A 16,623-nucleotide genomic window follows, 5' to 3' on the forward strand; every position below is an offset into this window, starting at 1 on the left:
TGCACCGGCCTTGCTCACCCCTCTGGCCTCCCTCAGGAGACACTTCCCAAGGAATGTCCTCCCTGGACAGCCTCACCCCCCCAAATCCAGTGCTTTCCTTTGTCTTGCTCACCCAGAGGGCACTTCCTCTCCTCCATTCCACTTAGTCAGGGTTGACTTGCCCTCACGATGGGATGCATCCATGGCCCATGGACCCAGAGCTCCGTCTGTGGCTGCCTTTGTGCCTCTGGTTCCCAGCAGAACTCCTGAGACGTAGGAGGTGTTCAGAGTGTGTTTCAGGAGGGAAATTCTTAAGTTCTTCTGGCTGCTGTAACAAATTACCGCGAACTTAGTGGCGTAACACAAATTTGTTATCTTTTAGTTCTGGAGGTCAGAAGTCTGAAATGGGTCTCGCTAGGCTAAGAGGGAGATGTCTCCAGGGCTACCTTCCTTCTGCAGGCTCTAGGGAGAATCTGTTTCCTTGACTTTTCCAGCTTCTAGAGGCACCTGAACCCCTCGGCTGGTGGCCCCCGCCAGCAGTCACATCACTCGGTCCTCTGCTCTGTCCGACGTCGCCTTCTCTGACCCTTCCGTCATCTTCTTTCACTTATAAGGACCCTTGTAATTACACGGGGCCCACCTGGATAATCAGGGTAATCTCCCATCTCAGAAATCCTTGATTTAATCCCTTTTGCCGTGTAATCCACAGGTTCTGGGGGTTAGATGTGGATGTCTTTGAGGGGGTATCATTCCGCACACCACGTAATGTCAAGTTCTTTTCCCTTTTTCTGATGGTGTTGGGGGGAGCCTTGGCACTGGGCCAGCCACATTCTCTCTTGGATCCTCTCCACCTCCTCTAACCTCAGGGAGGGATTCTTGGCTGGGGGCACCGATGTGAAGAATGGGCCCATGTGCTTCATGTCACTTCCGGTCAGGGGGCCGGCCGGTCACTAGCTGAGGATGCTGTCTTAACTCCCCTGCAGCTCAGTTGCCTCATCTATAAAGTAGGGGCTGTGATTATGTCTACCTGGTTGGAAGAGGAATGATTAGGTGAAAGAATGTCACTCAAGGGCTTGGCGCACAGTAGGTGCCCAGGATGCGGAGCTGGGGTGCTGATGCCCCCTGCCACCAGTGAGGCCTCCTGGAGAGACCTTGGGTGACTCCGAATGTGGCCCTTCCAAACCCCAGCCTGCGTCTGCTCCCTGTCGGTGATGGGCTGTGTCTGAGGGATCCCAGAGGGAGTCAAGCTGGGTCTCGGCCTCCATCACACTGGCCTAGACTGAGGCCCAGGGCTGGGTTCTGATTCCCACGCAGCCACCAGCGGTCTGTGCACCAGACTCTGGTCTTCCGGGCTGGAAATTAAAGCATCCGGAGTAGATTTCCAAGGTCCTTTTTGGCTGTGAAGACCCTGCACTGCTGGGCCCCACTGGCAGGTGGAAGGCGGTGTCCTTCCTACAGCGCTCTAGGGTCGGGGGGAAGGAGAGTGAAACTGGGTCCTGAGACTGGACAGGGACGGTCCCAGGTGACCAGGCAATGGGCACTGGGTGGCCCCGTGGGAATCCGGTTCCCATGGGTCCTGCTCCTGCCTGGAAAACCCCAGGGGCCAGAGGAATCCCCAGGCTTCCATTCTCAGTCCCGGGGCTGTTTCCCTGGGAGCCGAGTGTATGCAAAGCATTAACAATGTCTCTGAGGCCCTGGTCGGAGCGGGTGGCGTCTTGCATTCTGCGTGGGGCTCTTACTACTCCGGGAGAAGCTCGTGGGCGAAGGCCCTTGAGATCACAGTCTCTAAATAGTCTCTAAGGAGCCAGAGGGCAAAAAAAAAACAAAAGGACTTTCCACCTTCCCACGTTGGAGATTTAAAAATACCCACTTTTCCGTTGTGCTCGGACTTTCCAGGGGAAGGTGGGCTGAGATGCTGGAAACTAGGTCAGGTGATGGTGTGGGCTTCCTCCTGCTTCCCCCATGGGTTAGATTTCGGCCACTCTCATGGTGTCCCTGGGAGGAGGAGCCCGCAAGCCCCAGCAGCACTGTGTCCCCAGGCCGGTGGTTAAATATTAACACCCCTTCTGCCACGGAGTTGGGGTCACTGGCGGTTCACGCCTCGCGGAGAGCAGGGCTTTGGGGGAGGCTGGGTTTCAGGAGGGGTGAAGTCTGCCTTCTGGGTCTCCTGCTGTTCCTTTCATCGGAAGCAGCATGAGTAGGAGGAAGACCAGGTTTGTTCCCCAGCCCGGCTGCCTCTGTGAGCCTGGAGGAACGGGCAGAACTGTCCCCACCCAGAAGAGGGGGTGAAGCCAGGCCAGCCACCTTGCCTGTGTTTGTTCCACAGACGCAGTAGAACATGGAAACAACGTGGACCTCGTACTATCTCACTTCTTTCAGAAATAGACTGTGCTTGCTGACTTGCGACAACATCGATGTGTGTGTGTGTAGAGGCGAGAAACAGCCCCAGGGGGAATTGTCGCTGCAGCTCCCGAGTATGTGCATCTAGGCTTTCCACGCATAGGTGTGTTAACCTTAAAAAAATTCTTAGCATCATGCCACTGTGCTCTATATTTTGGGCTTATTCACTCGTTAAAATATAGCTTTATTGGGATATATATTTCACATACCATCCATTTCAATCTTGTAAAGTATGTTATTCATTGGTTTTTAGTATATTCAGAGCTGTGCTATTTAAGGTTACCCTATTTAATCTTAGATGATATTCACCACCCCAAAGGAAACTCCATACGCATTAGCAGCCGGCCTCCGCTCATTTTTCCCCATCCTCAGCTATTGGCAACTACTAATCTTTTCAGTCTCTGTGGATTTGCCTCTTCTGGACATTTCATATAAATAGAATCATACAATATGTGGTCCTCTGTGTCTGACTTCTTTTACTTAACATAATGATTTCAAAGTTCACCCATGTCGTAGCATGTGTCAGTGCTTCGTTCCTTTTTACTGCCAAATAGTATTCCATGGTATGGGCTTAGCATGTTTTGTTTAATCTGTTCATCATGTGATGGATATATGAGTTGTTTCCATTTTTTTTGGCTCTTATGAGTAATGCTGCTATGAACATTCATGTATAGGATTTTCATTTCTCTTGGGTAGTAAAATTATTGGGTCATATGGTAACTCTATGTTTTACCTCTTAAAAAACTGCCGTTCTATTTTCCAAATTCACTGCACTATTTCACATTCCCACCAGCAGTGTCTGAAGGTTCCAATTCCTCCACATCCTGGCCAACACTTACTATTGTCTGTGTTTCTGGTTTTAGCTATCCTGCTGGCTGTGAAGTACTAACTTACTGTAGTTCTGATTTGCATTTCCCTAATGGCTAATCATGTTGACCCTCTGTTCATATGTTCACTGGCCATTTGTATATCTTTAAAGAAATGTCTGTTCAAATTGGCCTTATCCATCTTTGGAATCAATAACATGTTAGCTTTACAATACAGGTTCTTACTTTGCCCTCTTCCATTTTCTTGACCAATTTGTATAAGAAGGAATTATCTCTTTTTTTAAAAAATTTATTTATTTATGTATATATTTTATTTTTGGCTGCGTTGGGTCTTCATTGCTGCGCACAGGCTTTCTCTAGTTGCGGCGAGCAAGGGCTACTCTTTGGTGCGGTGCGCGGGCTTCTCACTGCGGTGGCTTCTCTTGTTGCGGAGCACGGGCTCTAGGTGCGCGGGCTTCAGTAGTTGTGGCACGCAGGCTCAGTAGTTGTGGCTCGCGGACTTTAGAGCGCAGGCTCAGTAGTTGTGGCTCGCGGGCTTTAGAGCGCAGGCTCAGTAGTTGTGGCACACGGGCTTAGTTGCTCCGCGGCATGTGGGATCTTCCCAGACCAGGGCTCGAACCCGTGTCCCCTGCATTGGCAGGCGGATTCTTAACCACTGCGCCACCAGGGAAGTCCAGAAGGAATTATCTCTTGATAATATGGTAAAAATACAGTATAAAACCATCTGGGTGTGGGGAAAGGCCTTTTACTTCTATTTCAATTTGTTAGTGCATATTGGGTGACTCAAATTTTCTACTTCCTTTTTTTTTTTTTTAACCAATCTTAGCATATTGTATTTTCCCAGAAATTTGCATACTACACATCCTGTTTTATGACACCTTTTTACTTAATACCGTGTTTCCCTCTTGTCAAGAAGTATGGATTTATATGGTCCTTTGACACAGCTGTGTAGCGCTTGGATACACCCTCTGTTTTTACCCGTCCCTCTCAGTAGATGGTTTGTTTTTGGTTTTTCTGTTCTAAACAGTGTGACTGTTGTTTGGGTTCTATCTCTTTGGTGAACAAACCACCTACAACGCAGTGGCTAAAACAACAATCATTTAATTGCTCAGGAATTTGGGCAGGGCTCAGCTGGGCAGTTTTTCTACTCTTGGTAGCGTCTGCTGTAGTCCCTGATGAAGCTGAGAGCTTGGCTGGGGCTGGAACACCCTAGATGGCATGTCTGCTGAGGGCTGGCTTGGCTTTTCTCTCTCTCCCCTCATAGACCCCCCCTCCTCCGCAGCCTCTGCCCCTTCCCCTTCCATGTCATCTCTCCCACAGAAGAGTCAGAGTTGACAGTGCAGTGGGCAGCAGAAGCAGATCTGCTAAGCCTCTTCCGTCTTCCTCCTGGACATGGCAGGGCCTCCCTGCCACTGAGTCCACAACAAGTCAGGTGGTCAGTGCAGACATCAGAGGTGGGAGCAGACCTCCTCCCCGATTTATGAGAGAGCTGCATGTGGGGAGGGAGAGGAGGAATTGTTGATGGCCATATTTGCAGAAAATCTCCGACTGCGAACATCTGGAGACAGTTGTCTGATGAGTGCTGGAGTCCAAGGCGAACGTTGTTTGAATGGATATGTGGTCTGTTGTTCCATGGATCTTGGGCAGTCATGTAATGACTGGGACCAACATAGATAAAGTTCCCATCCCAGAATTTCCTACTGTCCAACAGAATTTCCTATCATCCAATTTCCTACCGTCCAATTTCCTACAGTACACCAGCACTTACATGACTTGTAGTAACTATAGCGATGGTCTAGGAGCCGTGGGAGTTTGTCACTATGCTAGTCTTCACTCGGCTTCCCCAGCTGCTGAAGAAGAGGGCATTCTCTCCATTTTACAGAGGAGGAAAGTGAGGCTCCGGAATGAGCTAGCTTGCCCTGCTTGCCTTCTCTGTTCCCTGCCACCTGGACGTCATCGCCCCTCTAGTATTTTCTCTGCTCCACACAATGTTGTGACAGTAACACGCATCGTGCAGCACTGAACAACCTCCTGGGTCTCTTGTCCCTTGGCCAGAGGGTGAGTTAAGGAGGTGATGGGGCTTAAGTACCAAGTCCTCAGGTCACACTTCCGACGCTGTATCCTGGTTCTGTCACTTAGAAGGTTTTTTTTTTTTTTAATTTATTTATTATTTATTTTTGGCTGCATTGGGTCTTTGTTGCGGTGCACGGGCTTCTCATTGCGGTGGCTTCTCTTGTTGTGGAGCACAGGCTCTAGGCGCGCAGGCATCAGTAGTTGTGGCGCACGGGCTTAGTTGCTCCGCGGCATGTGATCTTCCCAGACCAGGGCTCGAACCCGTGTCCCCTGCATTGGCAGGCGAGTTCTTAACCACTGCGCCACCAGGGAAGCCCCTGTCACTTAGGAGGTTTATCCATGTGGGCAGTTGGCTTCCCCTCGCTGAACCTCACTTCCCTCATCTATAAAATGGGAACAGTAACCTGACTGTTGGAGATCAGGGAGCTGGTGCATGGAAAGCACCTAGATTCTTAGCAGTGGGAAAGGGGAAGGAGTGCATTTAGGTTCCCCGGGGCTCCCACCCTGAGCCGTTCTGCCTCTGCTGTCACCTGGGCTCTTCAGGGAGGCCAGTATGTTCATGGTAAATAAAAACATCACAAAGGGCTTGTTGGTTCCTCCCAGTTGTAAGAACCATTGTGTTCGAATAAGGTGCTGGAGGTGGCAGCAAGACATTCCCACTTCCCCGGCCGTCAGTCTGGACGCGGCTGCTGGGTAATTGCTCCCTTGTCCCGTTCACGCGGCCAACCTGGGGCTGGGCTTTCTGTCTCAAAGCAGAGTCTGTGTTAGCATCTCACTCCCCCCGCCTCGACAGGGCTTTCCTGTCCCGATGCCTTCCACGAAGGTTCGGCTCTTCCCAGCAAGCCCGGAACGAACTGCGAACTAGGGCTCAGGAGAGGGAGTCCGCACACGCACGCATGTTGATTCACGATGAGTCAACGCTCGCCTGTAACATCTGGCCCTCGGTGTCCCGGCTGTAATAAGAGAACGTTTAGTACCGTTTGGCAAGGCGTTCACTGTTCAAAGGCCCAATTCCATTCCCTAAGTTGCTATTCATTGTTTTACTGTCCATCAGGGCCTATCCAGATATCTGGTCACATTTTCCGGCAAATAATTTTCCAGCGAAGTCGCCACCCAGGTCTGTGACTTCTGTGCTGTGGTATAGAGGCTTCCTACCGGGGCCCTGGGAGCCTGAGCGAGTGAGGGAATTGTTTTGACTCGGACTGGTGTTTCTTCTCTCATCTGTTAATTATCGAGAGCAGCGAACTGGTTCGTTGACAGTCTTGGTAATCTCCATAGCCAGGAAAGCCATCAAGGCAGATTGGAGATGAAGACAGTGGAAATTCTTGTTTGGAAGTTTAAAATCTGTGTGGACGTCCCCCCAAGTCAGTTCTGAAACTACCTCTGAAAAGGCACTGGGAAGAAGTAGAAGTAAACGGATCATGAAAGATTGTCTCGTTATTTTAATTCAGTTTGGCCATGAAAGTCAAAGTGTCCTCAAAATATTCTGTGGCTCTAAAAAGACGTCCTTGCCCCCCCCGCTCTCTCTGTATTACAGAGGCAGCAAGTGTCCTACAGTCACCAGGGACTTCGGTTTGGCTGGTCAAGAGACAATGCACTGTCCTGTAGTGTGGCTCCATTCTGCTGGCCGTAAGATCAGAAGTCGTATCTCGTTCACGTGCGTGGCATAATGTAATTCAGCATTTTCTGAATTGGGATCTGGCGATTACTGAGTATCACTTAAAAAGTGGGATTTTGCGGGGCGTGAGGTGGGGATAACTCCTGTTTCCATCTTGTGGTCCTGGTGATGTTGTCCATCACCGTGGAGTGGGGTGCCCAGCCCTCCCGTGGCCAAGGGTGGGGCAGGGACTTGACGAGGCCAACTAGATCCTCTGCCCTCAGACTTTTGGATGGAGAGAGTCAAAGAGGGAAATACAGCTCAAATTCATTCCGTCACTCCCAAAAACTGTGCCTTGATGAGACAGCCCTGCACCCTCTCAGCTGTCTTGGCTCCTGTCTGCTTCTGAGCCTGGCTCTCCACCCTGTGTAGACTTCTCTGAGTGACCCGTTAATCTCCCAGTACATTTCCGCTGGGTTCCGAGTGAAAGTAAATTTGAGACGCTGGGTAACATTACCAATTTGTTTTCTGCATGCATGCCTTCTCTGAGTCTTGTACATTTTAATATGCTTGGTAAATGTCTAATGTGTTATGATGCAACAGAGATCTCACAAACTTGGAGGTCTCCAGACCACACAGGAAAGATGAAGGGGGTGGTCAGCACTAGTTTTAGGAGGGAGAGCAGGGGATGGGGTCATTAGGGAGATTGTGCCTCATCTCAAGGAGGGGGTATCTGCTGCTCGCTTCGGCCGATGGCTTAGTGAGTTATATACAATGGGTTTAATTCGCCAAAGGCTCTTAAATGATGACAACGACACTTGAGCAAAGGCAGCTTCCGGAAGACCTTCTCTTCTTGTATGGTTGCAAGCCTCACAGGGGGCCCGGTTCGGTTCCAGGCCTGCCTCAGCTGTGTGCTAGCAGTGTAACCCTGTGCAAACAGCTTTGCCTTTCTGAGCCTCTGTTCTGAGACCTGCACAGTGGTACAGTTAATATTACCCACCTCAGAGAGTTATTGTAGGAACTCAGTGACATGATCTGGGCAGGCAGTTCAACCCAGGGCTTGGCAGGTGGTAAGTGCTCAATCAGTAGTTGGTACATCTGATAAGGTGTGAGCAGAGAAAATTCACCTGAATTCCCAGGAAAATTAGATCCCTCCAGGTATGATAGAGACTGTCAGTACCCTGGGGCAGGAGCTGGTTGGGTGCTGTTCATCATTGGACCCACAGCCTGGTACAGTGTAGGAGCTCAAATATCCTAATTGACTATCGAAGGGCTCAAAATATTTAAACTTTGAATCCTTATAATTAAAAGTGCAAAAGAGACATTAAGATATTTTACATACTAGAATTCTACTACCTAGGAATGTAAAAATCCATCCATCCATCCATCTGTTCATCCATTCATCCATACATCCATCCATCTATCCATCCATCTTCCATCTATCCATCCATCCATCTTCCATCCATCCATCCATCCATCCATCTTCCATCTATCCATCCATCTATCCATCCATCCATCCATCCATCCATCCATCCATCTTCCATCCATCCATCCATCCATCTATCCATCCATCTTCCATCTATCCATCCATCCATCCATCCATCCATCCATCCATCCATCCATCTTCCATCCATCCATCCATCCATCCTCCATCCACTACAAGGTCAATTGTGGTTTTACCCATTTGGCTACTACAAATCTGAGGAAGAGAGAATTAAAGGACTCCCTCTATTAATGATGTCAGTCTGCATGGGGGTCCACCTCCTAACACTTGGTGGGCTCATGAGGAAGTTGCACAGTGTGGAAATGAGGAGCGTCTGCACTGGTGCTCAGCTGCCTGGGCTCAAACCCCCAGTCTAGCAACTTCCTGGCTACATGACCTTGGGCATGTCATGGTTTTACCATGGATTCATGGGAGATGATAGTACTCCCACAGCTTAGGGTTGTGAGAACTGAATGAGAATGTGTGTACCACACTGGGGACAGCGCCTGGCAAGTGGTGAATAAGCCAACGAAAGGGGACTGCTGTTCCCTGAGACTTCCGGCCTCACGGAGGCTGTGAAATTGCTGCCTTCCTGTGCTCTGTCTCACTGGCATCCCCCCTAACGAATCTGAAGGGCGCATCTGTCCCGTAGCAGCTCCCTGTCTCCTGCACGTATCTCTTTACACCTCTTCTGCACTCCGTCTCCCCACCACGGCTGCTACCTGGGGATCTCCATGGCTGGCTCTTGGTCTGATGAACCCACTTTGGGGGGACTGACAGACCTCCTGCCAGCTCCCCCGCCTCACAAGGTCCTCCTGTCCGTCAGTGGCTGGCTGGCTGATGGGGGGACCGAGCCATGACCTGCTGACCCGGAGCCTGCGTCTCTCTCCTCTCTTGCAGGGAGTCGGACCTGTTCCTGCTCGACAGCCGCACCCTCTGGGCCTCGGAGGAGGGCTGGCTGGTGTTCGACATCACGGCCACCAGCAACCACTGGGTGGTCAACCCACGGCACAACCTGGGCCTGCAGCTCTCAGTGGAGACTCTGGATGGTAAGTCCCCACCGCCACGCCAGCTCGTGCCGGTGCGGCCCGCAGCCGTGGCCTCGAGGAGGATCTCGGCGGTCCACGTGCTCGTCTCCATCAGGACCAGGCTTCCCCTGCCCCCTCCCCCATCAGTACTTACTGTCCAGCTTTTTGATCCAAAACGAAAGCAGTCCCTACCCCTTTTGCATAAGATGATTACACAGTTGGCCAGAGCTGGGTTGGGTGAGGCCTAGTTGCTCACAGCAGCATGGGTGGCCTCCCCCTCTTCGAAATGCAGACTCTCTGGCCCGTCCCAGGCCTGCTGCATCAGAACCTGCACTTTAGCTGAGCCTCCGGTGATGCCCGAACATAGAACGTGCTGATGCAGGCTCCTCAAACTCAGGACACAGGACATCCTGGGGTGTCCTGGGCATTGTTGGATGTTTAACAGTACCCCCGGCCTCTACCCACTAGATAGATAGATAGCATCTTCCACTTGTGACACCCAAAAAATGTCTCCAGACGTTGCCAAGTGTCCCATGCGGGGCACAGTTGCCCCGGTTAAGGACCACCGCACTGATTCGAGGCATTAACCTTCTTCCAAGAGACTGAATGTGGTGCTGAGTCCCAGATACTTGGAGAATGCGCTGTCCGCCCGCCCTCCCCCACCACCTCCCCCGCGCCCCACACCCATCTTTTCTGAGAAGGGCAGACAGGAAAGCACGTGCGGGGCCTGGGTGGGCCCGGCTGTGCCGATCTCTCCTTCCCCAAAGCGTATTTCTTATTAAGTGGGGATGCCTTTAGGGTGGGTAACTTCTTCCTTATACCAGTTTACAAAAGAATTATTTTAGAATAGGTAATACATGTTCCTGGCTCAAAATTCAAAAGTTACAGCCCTGTGCAACAGTGAGTAGTTTCCCTCTGACCTCCTTCCCCCAGCTGCTGAGTTCCACCTCCCAGCGGCAGCTATCTCCACGTTATTGGGTGTCTTTCTGTTCAGAGATGCCTTCTGGGTATCTAAGCAATTACATATAGATTCCGCTTTCCTTTTTTTTTTCCTCCCACAAATACTATCATAGTATATACAGTGTTGTTCGCTTTGCTTTTTTCACCAGACAACGTATCTCGGAGGTTGGTCTTTTCTCCGCTGTTAAAGAGCTTCCTTAGTCTTTAGAGGCTGTTGTGTCTTTGTGTACGTGTGGAGTGGACGCAGCTCTGCCGCTCACTCACTGTGTGACTTTTTGGACAACTTCGCTAACGTCCCAGAGCCTTGGCTCCTCATCTCCAACCCTTGGGTAATAAGAGAGCCTGGGTTATCGGGTTGTTCTGAGAATGAGTGAGTTAATACAGGAAGAGTTTTAAAAATAACGCCCGAAGGTACAAAGGAATTCCCTGGGACTCTTGCGAAAATGCAGATTCTGTTTCAGCAGGTCTGGGACGGATGGGAGGCTGTGGTCCAAACAGCCCCCAAGTGATGCAGAGGCTGCCGGTCCCTGGACAGTGCTTTGAGTAGTGAGGGCTGAGAACAGGGCCCGGCTCGTAATACACACGCCCTAAATGAAAGGAGTTGTTGTTGTCGTTGTTTTCGTTGTGTTACTACCACCAAGAGTAACACATCCAATCCACCCGGGATGGACGTCTAGGGTTTTCCCATCTTCCGCTCCCATAAACAGGGCTGCAGTGGAGAACCTCAGCGCACGTGTCCTTGGACACTTGAGTAGGTGTAGGTCTAGGAACAATTCCTGAAAGTGGCATGTCTGTAGTTTTGGGGGTTTTTTTGCAATATTTTATTTATTTGTTTAGGCGGCACACAGGATCTTTTAGTTGCGGCATGCAGGCTCTTCGTTGTGGCACGCATGTGGGATCTAGTTCCCCGAGCAGGGATCGAACCCGGGCCCCCTGCATTGCGAGCGCGGAGTCTTACGCACTGGACCCCCAGGGAAGTCCCTGTTTGTAGTTTTGATCGGTATTGCCAATTTACCCTCCGGAGAGGTCTTTCCATTTGCACCCGCCACCGGCAATGCACGAGGGCACCCGTGTCCCCTTCTTTGTCGGGACAACCTCTCAAATGTACCTGTCTTTGCTAATCCGATAGATGATGCGTGGGATCTTGTAGTTTTGCTTTGCTTTTCTCTCCTCTGTGCAAGGCTGAGCCCTTTCTCGAATACGCCGTTTGCAGTTTCCTCCCTGCGAACCTCTGTCTCCTCTGCCCATTGCTCGCATAGGGTGTCGGTCTTTTTCTGCTTTATATTTTAGGGACATTTTGCCCTTTGCGATTTGAGCTGCAAATATTGTTCCAGCTTTTAGTTCTTCTTTTTACTGTGGTTAATGCTGGGTTTGGCCAAGTGGATTTGGAAAATAAAGATAAATTTTATAATGTTTTCCCCAGAATTATCCGCCTAAGGTCACATGCTATGTGGGAGGGGGCCACAGAGTTTAGGACCACACTTGTCTTCTTTCCAGTCTGGTCTTCTTTCTACTGATGGTCTCCCCCAGGCTCCCCACCCCTCCAAACCTTCCCCTTTTCATGCCCCTGACACTTTATAGTGGGGTCCTAGAAGATGCTGGAGTTTCCCATTGCTCTATAGTGGGTTGGCAAACTATGCACGGTGGACCAAATTCAGCCTCCAGCCTGTTTTTGGGTGCCTGTGCGCTAAGAGTAGTTTTCAAAATTTTAAATGGCTAAGAAAAATTTTAAAAAGAAGAATATTTTGTGACACATAGAATTATAGGAAATTCACGTTTTGATGTCCATAAATAAAGTTTTATTAGTACACAGTCACACTTACTGGTTTATGTATATCACCTGGGCCTGCTTTTGTGCTGCAGCAGCAGAGTTGAGTAGTTGTAACAGAGACGCTATGGCCCACAAAGCTGAAAATATTATTTTCAGAAATACTATTTACAGAAGGAGTTTGCAACCCCTGCTCTATACCAGAATTTCTCAAACTGTGTTCCGTGAAGAGTCATGATCAGTTAAGTGCAAGAAATGCTAGGTTGGATAAACTAAACAGGTTTCACTGCAGGACTTATCAGAGCCTTTATTTTGCTGATGTCCATTGTGAATCTCCTGATAGGGTATACAGCGTAGAAGAATTCCAAACTTATTTGGCGATAGAATCATTCAACTCTTGTTTGTCCTTAAAAGCCCCTTTTTTAAAAAAAAGTGGAACATAGTGGAGATGAGGCACAAATGAGGCTAAGGGAGACTTGATTGACCTCTTCAGAGTGACTGTTTCCCTGAACTTGTGGGTATTGGCTTGACCTGCCAACTTGATCCAGTGGGTCATGTGCTCCTTTATCCTGCCTGCCTTTCTGGCTCAGGGTGGCACAGGTTTGGTTTTTCTCTTAAGTGACACTCAGCCCAGGCCTGCCATCCCCTTTCTCCCCCACAGTCAGGGACTTTGTCCCCCTTTTGCCTCCAGCGTCTGCTCCCCCCAACCTGTGGCTGAGGCTCAGTGTTTATTGACGTGGCACAGCCTGATGGTGACATGGGCTCGGGCTCAGGAGCTGGCCAGACTCCCCAGGTTCAAGTCCCAGCTCTGCTGTTTCTAGCCACATGACCCAGAGTGAGTCACTTAATGTCCCTCATCTGGAAAATGGGGTTAATAATAGTTTCCACCTCCCAGGGTGGTTGCAAAGGATTAGATGAGCTCATGCAAGTGAAGAGCTTAATTGCTTAACATGTGGTAGCTGCTAAGCACAAAGTAAGTGCTTTCTGCCATTGTCTCCTGTGATCCTCACCATTACCAGCGGGGCAGATGCTATCATTAACATCCCCGAGGGACAGGTGACGAAACTGGGGCCCCTGAGAGGTGCTGAGGCCTGGGGACCCCTCTCCATCCAGGGGGAGCGTAGCCTAGTGGCCGCAAGATGCTGCCTAGAGCCAGGGTAAGGATCAGACGCCATGCCCCTGACTTGATGCCACATCTCCTCCCCTCCTAAATGGGGCCCTGGGGGCCGGGCATGGATGCTGCCGCCCTGGGACCCGGCTTGTCCAGGTGCTGTGCACGCCGACGCGGCAAGTTTAGTCTGGTTGCCTGGGTCAGGGAAGGACCGCCCACCCAGACCGTCGGGGAGGAGGAAAGTATTCAATGGCCAACTGGGCGTACGAGGTTTTGCATCTTTTGGGGGATGAGATAAGAAGCAAGTGAGCCCAGCATTTCTGAGACCACAGGCTCCTGGCTGGGACATCATTTCCCTCCATGGTGTTTCTCCCACGTGTCGTCCATCACAATCCCCCTGGGTGGCACATTGAGCATACGGATTACCGGGCTCCACCCCCAGACCCACTGATGGCGATTCCCCAAGGATGGGCCCAGGAGTCTGCCTTTTCTCACAGGCTCCTTGTAACTTGGGGTCTGGCCCAGTGATAACACTCTGCCCCGTGTTTTGGGGTACCCTGTTTATAAGATGGTGCCTGGGCTGGCCAACTCCATTCAGGTCTAAACCTGGGTCAGAACCTTTTCATGTTGGATGCCTACACAGGTGAAAGACCAGCAGGGGCTGCTGGGGAGTCCGTGGATTCTGGGGTGCATTTGATGGGCAGGCCGATGCACACATACTGTGTGCCAGCCCTGTGTTGCCTGTAGGGACAGCCTGGCCCCTGCCCTGGGACCACCTACTAGCATTAACATAAACTCCGACAGCACCTGGAGAAGACGGGGTTTCAGGGCGTGGCACCCGTGCCCAGCTCCCAGTGCCCCGTCTGGGAGGGGAGGAGATGGGGCACTGAGTCGGGGTACAGCATCCTGCAGCCACTGGGCACCTGCCAGAATATGCAGCCAGGTCACCTCCGGGGCCTCAGTTTCCTCACCCATACAATGGGCACGTTGATGATAGTAATTCGGGCCAGCTTGCTTAGTGAGGCACAGACGTCACAGACCCTCTTTCCTGATGTTTGGTGCGACGTGAGGTGAGCCCCGGCTCACCGGGTCTCCAAATGCGGCCTGAGACCACCCGGGAAGCGTGCGTCTGTTCCCCCTTCCTCCAGCTGCGGCCCTCCTGTTAGTCACCCCTCGGAGTAGAGCGGAGCGGCACAGCTGAGGCCTCCGCCAGCCAGCGAGCCTGTGTGGGGAGAAGCCCGTAAACCCCCTGGGCACCTGGGGCTCATCAGGAGCCCAGCAGGGAGCCTCGTCTCATCTCTGAGGACAGGACGCTGCGGGAAGGAGGGCTGGCGTCTGCTGTCTTTCCTTGTACAGAGGACAAGAGGAGAGGCAGCCCCTCCACCTCCCAAGCCACACAGGCTGCGCCCCCCTGAACCCCCAGGGCAGTGGGAAGAGGGGAGAAGAGGCTCCCTGAGCAGAGGGGACCTGACACCAGTGTGGAGGGCTCGCCAGCTGGCAAGGGGGCTGTCTAGGCGGTGCCGGTGAGAGCTGTGCCCTCGCTGCCGGCCAGGCCCCGTGCCCAGTTCTGGTACAGGACCGGAGTGGGGACATTCTGGCGGCTCCTGCACCGACTCCAGTGCCCGATAGCCTGACGCTCCGCGGGGCGGCCTCGTGTGATCTTGGACGGCTGGTCCAACCTCCTGATGCCTTGTCCCTTCATCTGTTCCTCGGGCATAATTATGGCTGGGAGGAAGAAAAGAGTGAATTCATGTAAAAATGCTGAGCCCTGGGCCGGCACCCTGTCCACGCGCGTGAGTGTTAGATATTATTATTGCTGTTATCGATGTGTTTAATTCTCACAATGACCCTGCCCAGGTAGCACGTTTGTTATGGCCAGCATCTTACAGGTGAGGAGACAGAGGCCGAGAAGGCCAAGCAACTTGACTAAAGTTACTCTGCTCCCAGGGTAGACCTGGGCTTTGCTGCAGATTGACTGACTCCAGACTTGCTCGTTGCTGGAAAGCCTTTCGAGGAATGTGGTCACCAGTGGCCACACCTTGAGGGGCAGTGTGTAATTAACAGGCCCCTGCTGGGTGCACGGCTGGGCCACCCAGACAGAGAACCTGGGACCCTATAGCATCCTGGTTTCTGCCTGGCTCTTCTCTCCACATCCTCTTTCCTGGGAAGAGAGTTTGAAAAAGGACCTGGAAGACAGTGGGCTTCCCACAGGACTAAGTGGAGGAGGCAGCGTCACAGAAGTGGCCAGGGGGTCCTCCCTGCGTTCAGAAATGTTACAACTTGGTTTATGACCATCTTGGCATAACAATGAATATAATCCTGGCTGGATTAAAAATGAAAACATTTTCTCCAACCCTAAAAAGTTCATGTTTTTTCTTCTGATTTTAAGAGATGTTACAACGTTTTCCCAGGCCCCTAAAAGTGCTGTGGGCCTGGCCACGGTGCCTGACGGATCCCAGCCTGTAGAGCAATGCTGAACCCTCCCAGCCCCGGCACCTGGTGGTCAGAACCGGCTTCCTACAGTCAAGAGCCTTTTGCCCGTGTTGAAAGCACATTTATTCACTCAACAAACATTTGTGTGGAGCTATGATGGACCCGGGACTGTGGCAGGCACCGGGGCTACGGCTTGGATAGGACAAGGCTTTTGCTCACATTCTCATAGGAAGAGGCAGACGGTGAAGGGACCATATGCTGAAGGTCAGGGATGAGGCCCTGAAGACAAGTTCTGAGGTTCCGAGGACGGCTCCGGAGGGCTTCCTGCACACGGTGTTCCTGGTGCCGCTGTCCATCCCAAAGCGGCGGGGAGGTGAAGACTGCTTTGGGCTGGAGACTCCATCGTCTTTGCAGATACAGAAGCACCTCGTCCTTTGTTCACAAGGCGAGGCCTCCAACGTCTTGTCCTCGTTGACAGGGTCTTCCTCCTCTCCCTTGTCCACAGAAGAGATCACTTGACGGCTCAGGAGGCCCGTGGTGTCGATCGGCCCTGGCTCTCTGATCCAAGAAGACGACCTGGGGGCCTCATTCCCCGCCCCCCACGCTCCCTCGCTGGGGGCCTCCAGCTGCTGCTCGACATCCCCGGAGCTCCAAGACCAGGAGGGCCCCTTCTTCTGCCTCCAGGAGGGCAGACGCAGGCACATCCTGGACGTCTGCATGCAAAGAGGGCCTCGAGCTTCTCTCCGGGGCCCGCGAGAGCACGTATCCCTGCTCTTGACCATCCCAGATGGGATCAAATGGGACTGTGAGGCACTTAAAGGATTGAGGGCGTATGCCGTGCAAGTGTGATGCCGGCCGCGGCAGCTGAAGACGGGACCCGGGAGTGAGCCTTCGCCCACGGAGGCTGCGGAGACGAAGCCCCGCAAAGCCGAGGTTGGTGAGCGATCCCGCCCACGGCGCAGCT

At 51.9% G+C, this 16,623-nt stretch overlaps 1 protein-coding gene across 1 annotated transcript in view; it reads left to right on the top strand.

The window, feature by feature from the left end:
• BMP7 (bone morphogenetic protein 7) overlaps positions 1–16,623 on the top strand; it is an 89,813-nt gene that overhangs the window by 52,314 nt on the left and 20,876 nt on the right. Inside the window, exon 3 of the mRNA XM_068566084.1 lies at positions 9,260–9,408. Coding sequence (XP_068422185.1) covers positions 9,260–9,408 — 149 coding nt within the window. The remainder of the gene's footprint in view (positions 1–9,259; positions 9,409–16,623) is intronic.

The sequence above is a fragment of the Eschrichtius robustus genome, chromosome 16 (genome assembly GCF_028021215.1).
Source record: "Eschrichtius robustus isolate mEscRob2 chromosome 16, mEscRob2.pri, whole genome shotgun sequence".
Taxonomy (NCBI): domain Eukaryota; kingdom Metazoa; phylum Chordata; class Mammalia; order Artiodactyla; family Eschrichtiidae; genus Eschrichtius; species Eschrichtius robustus.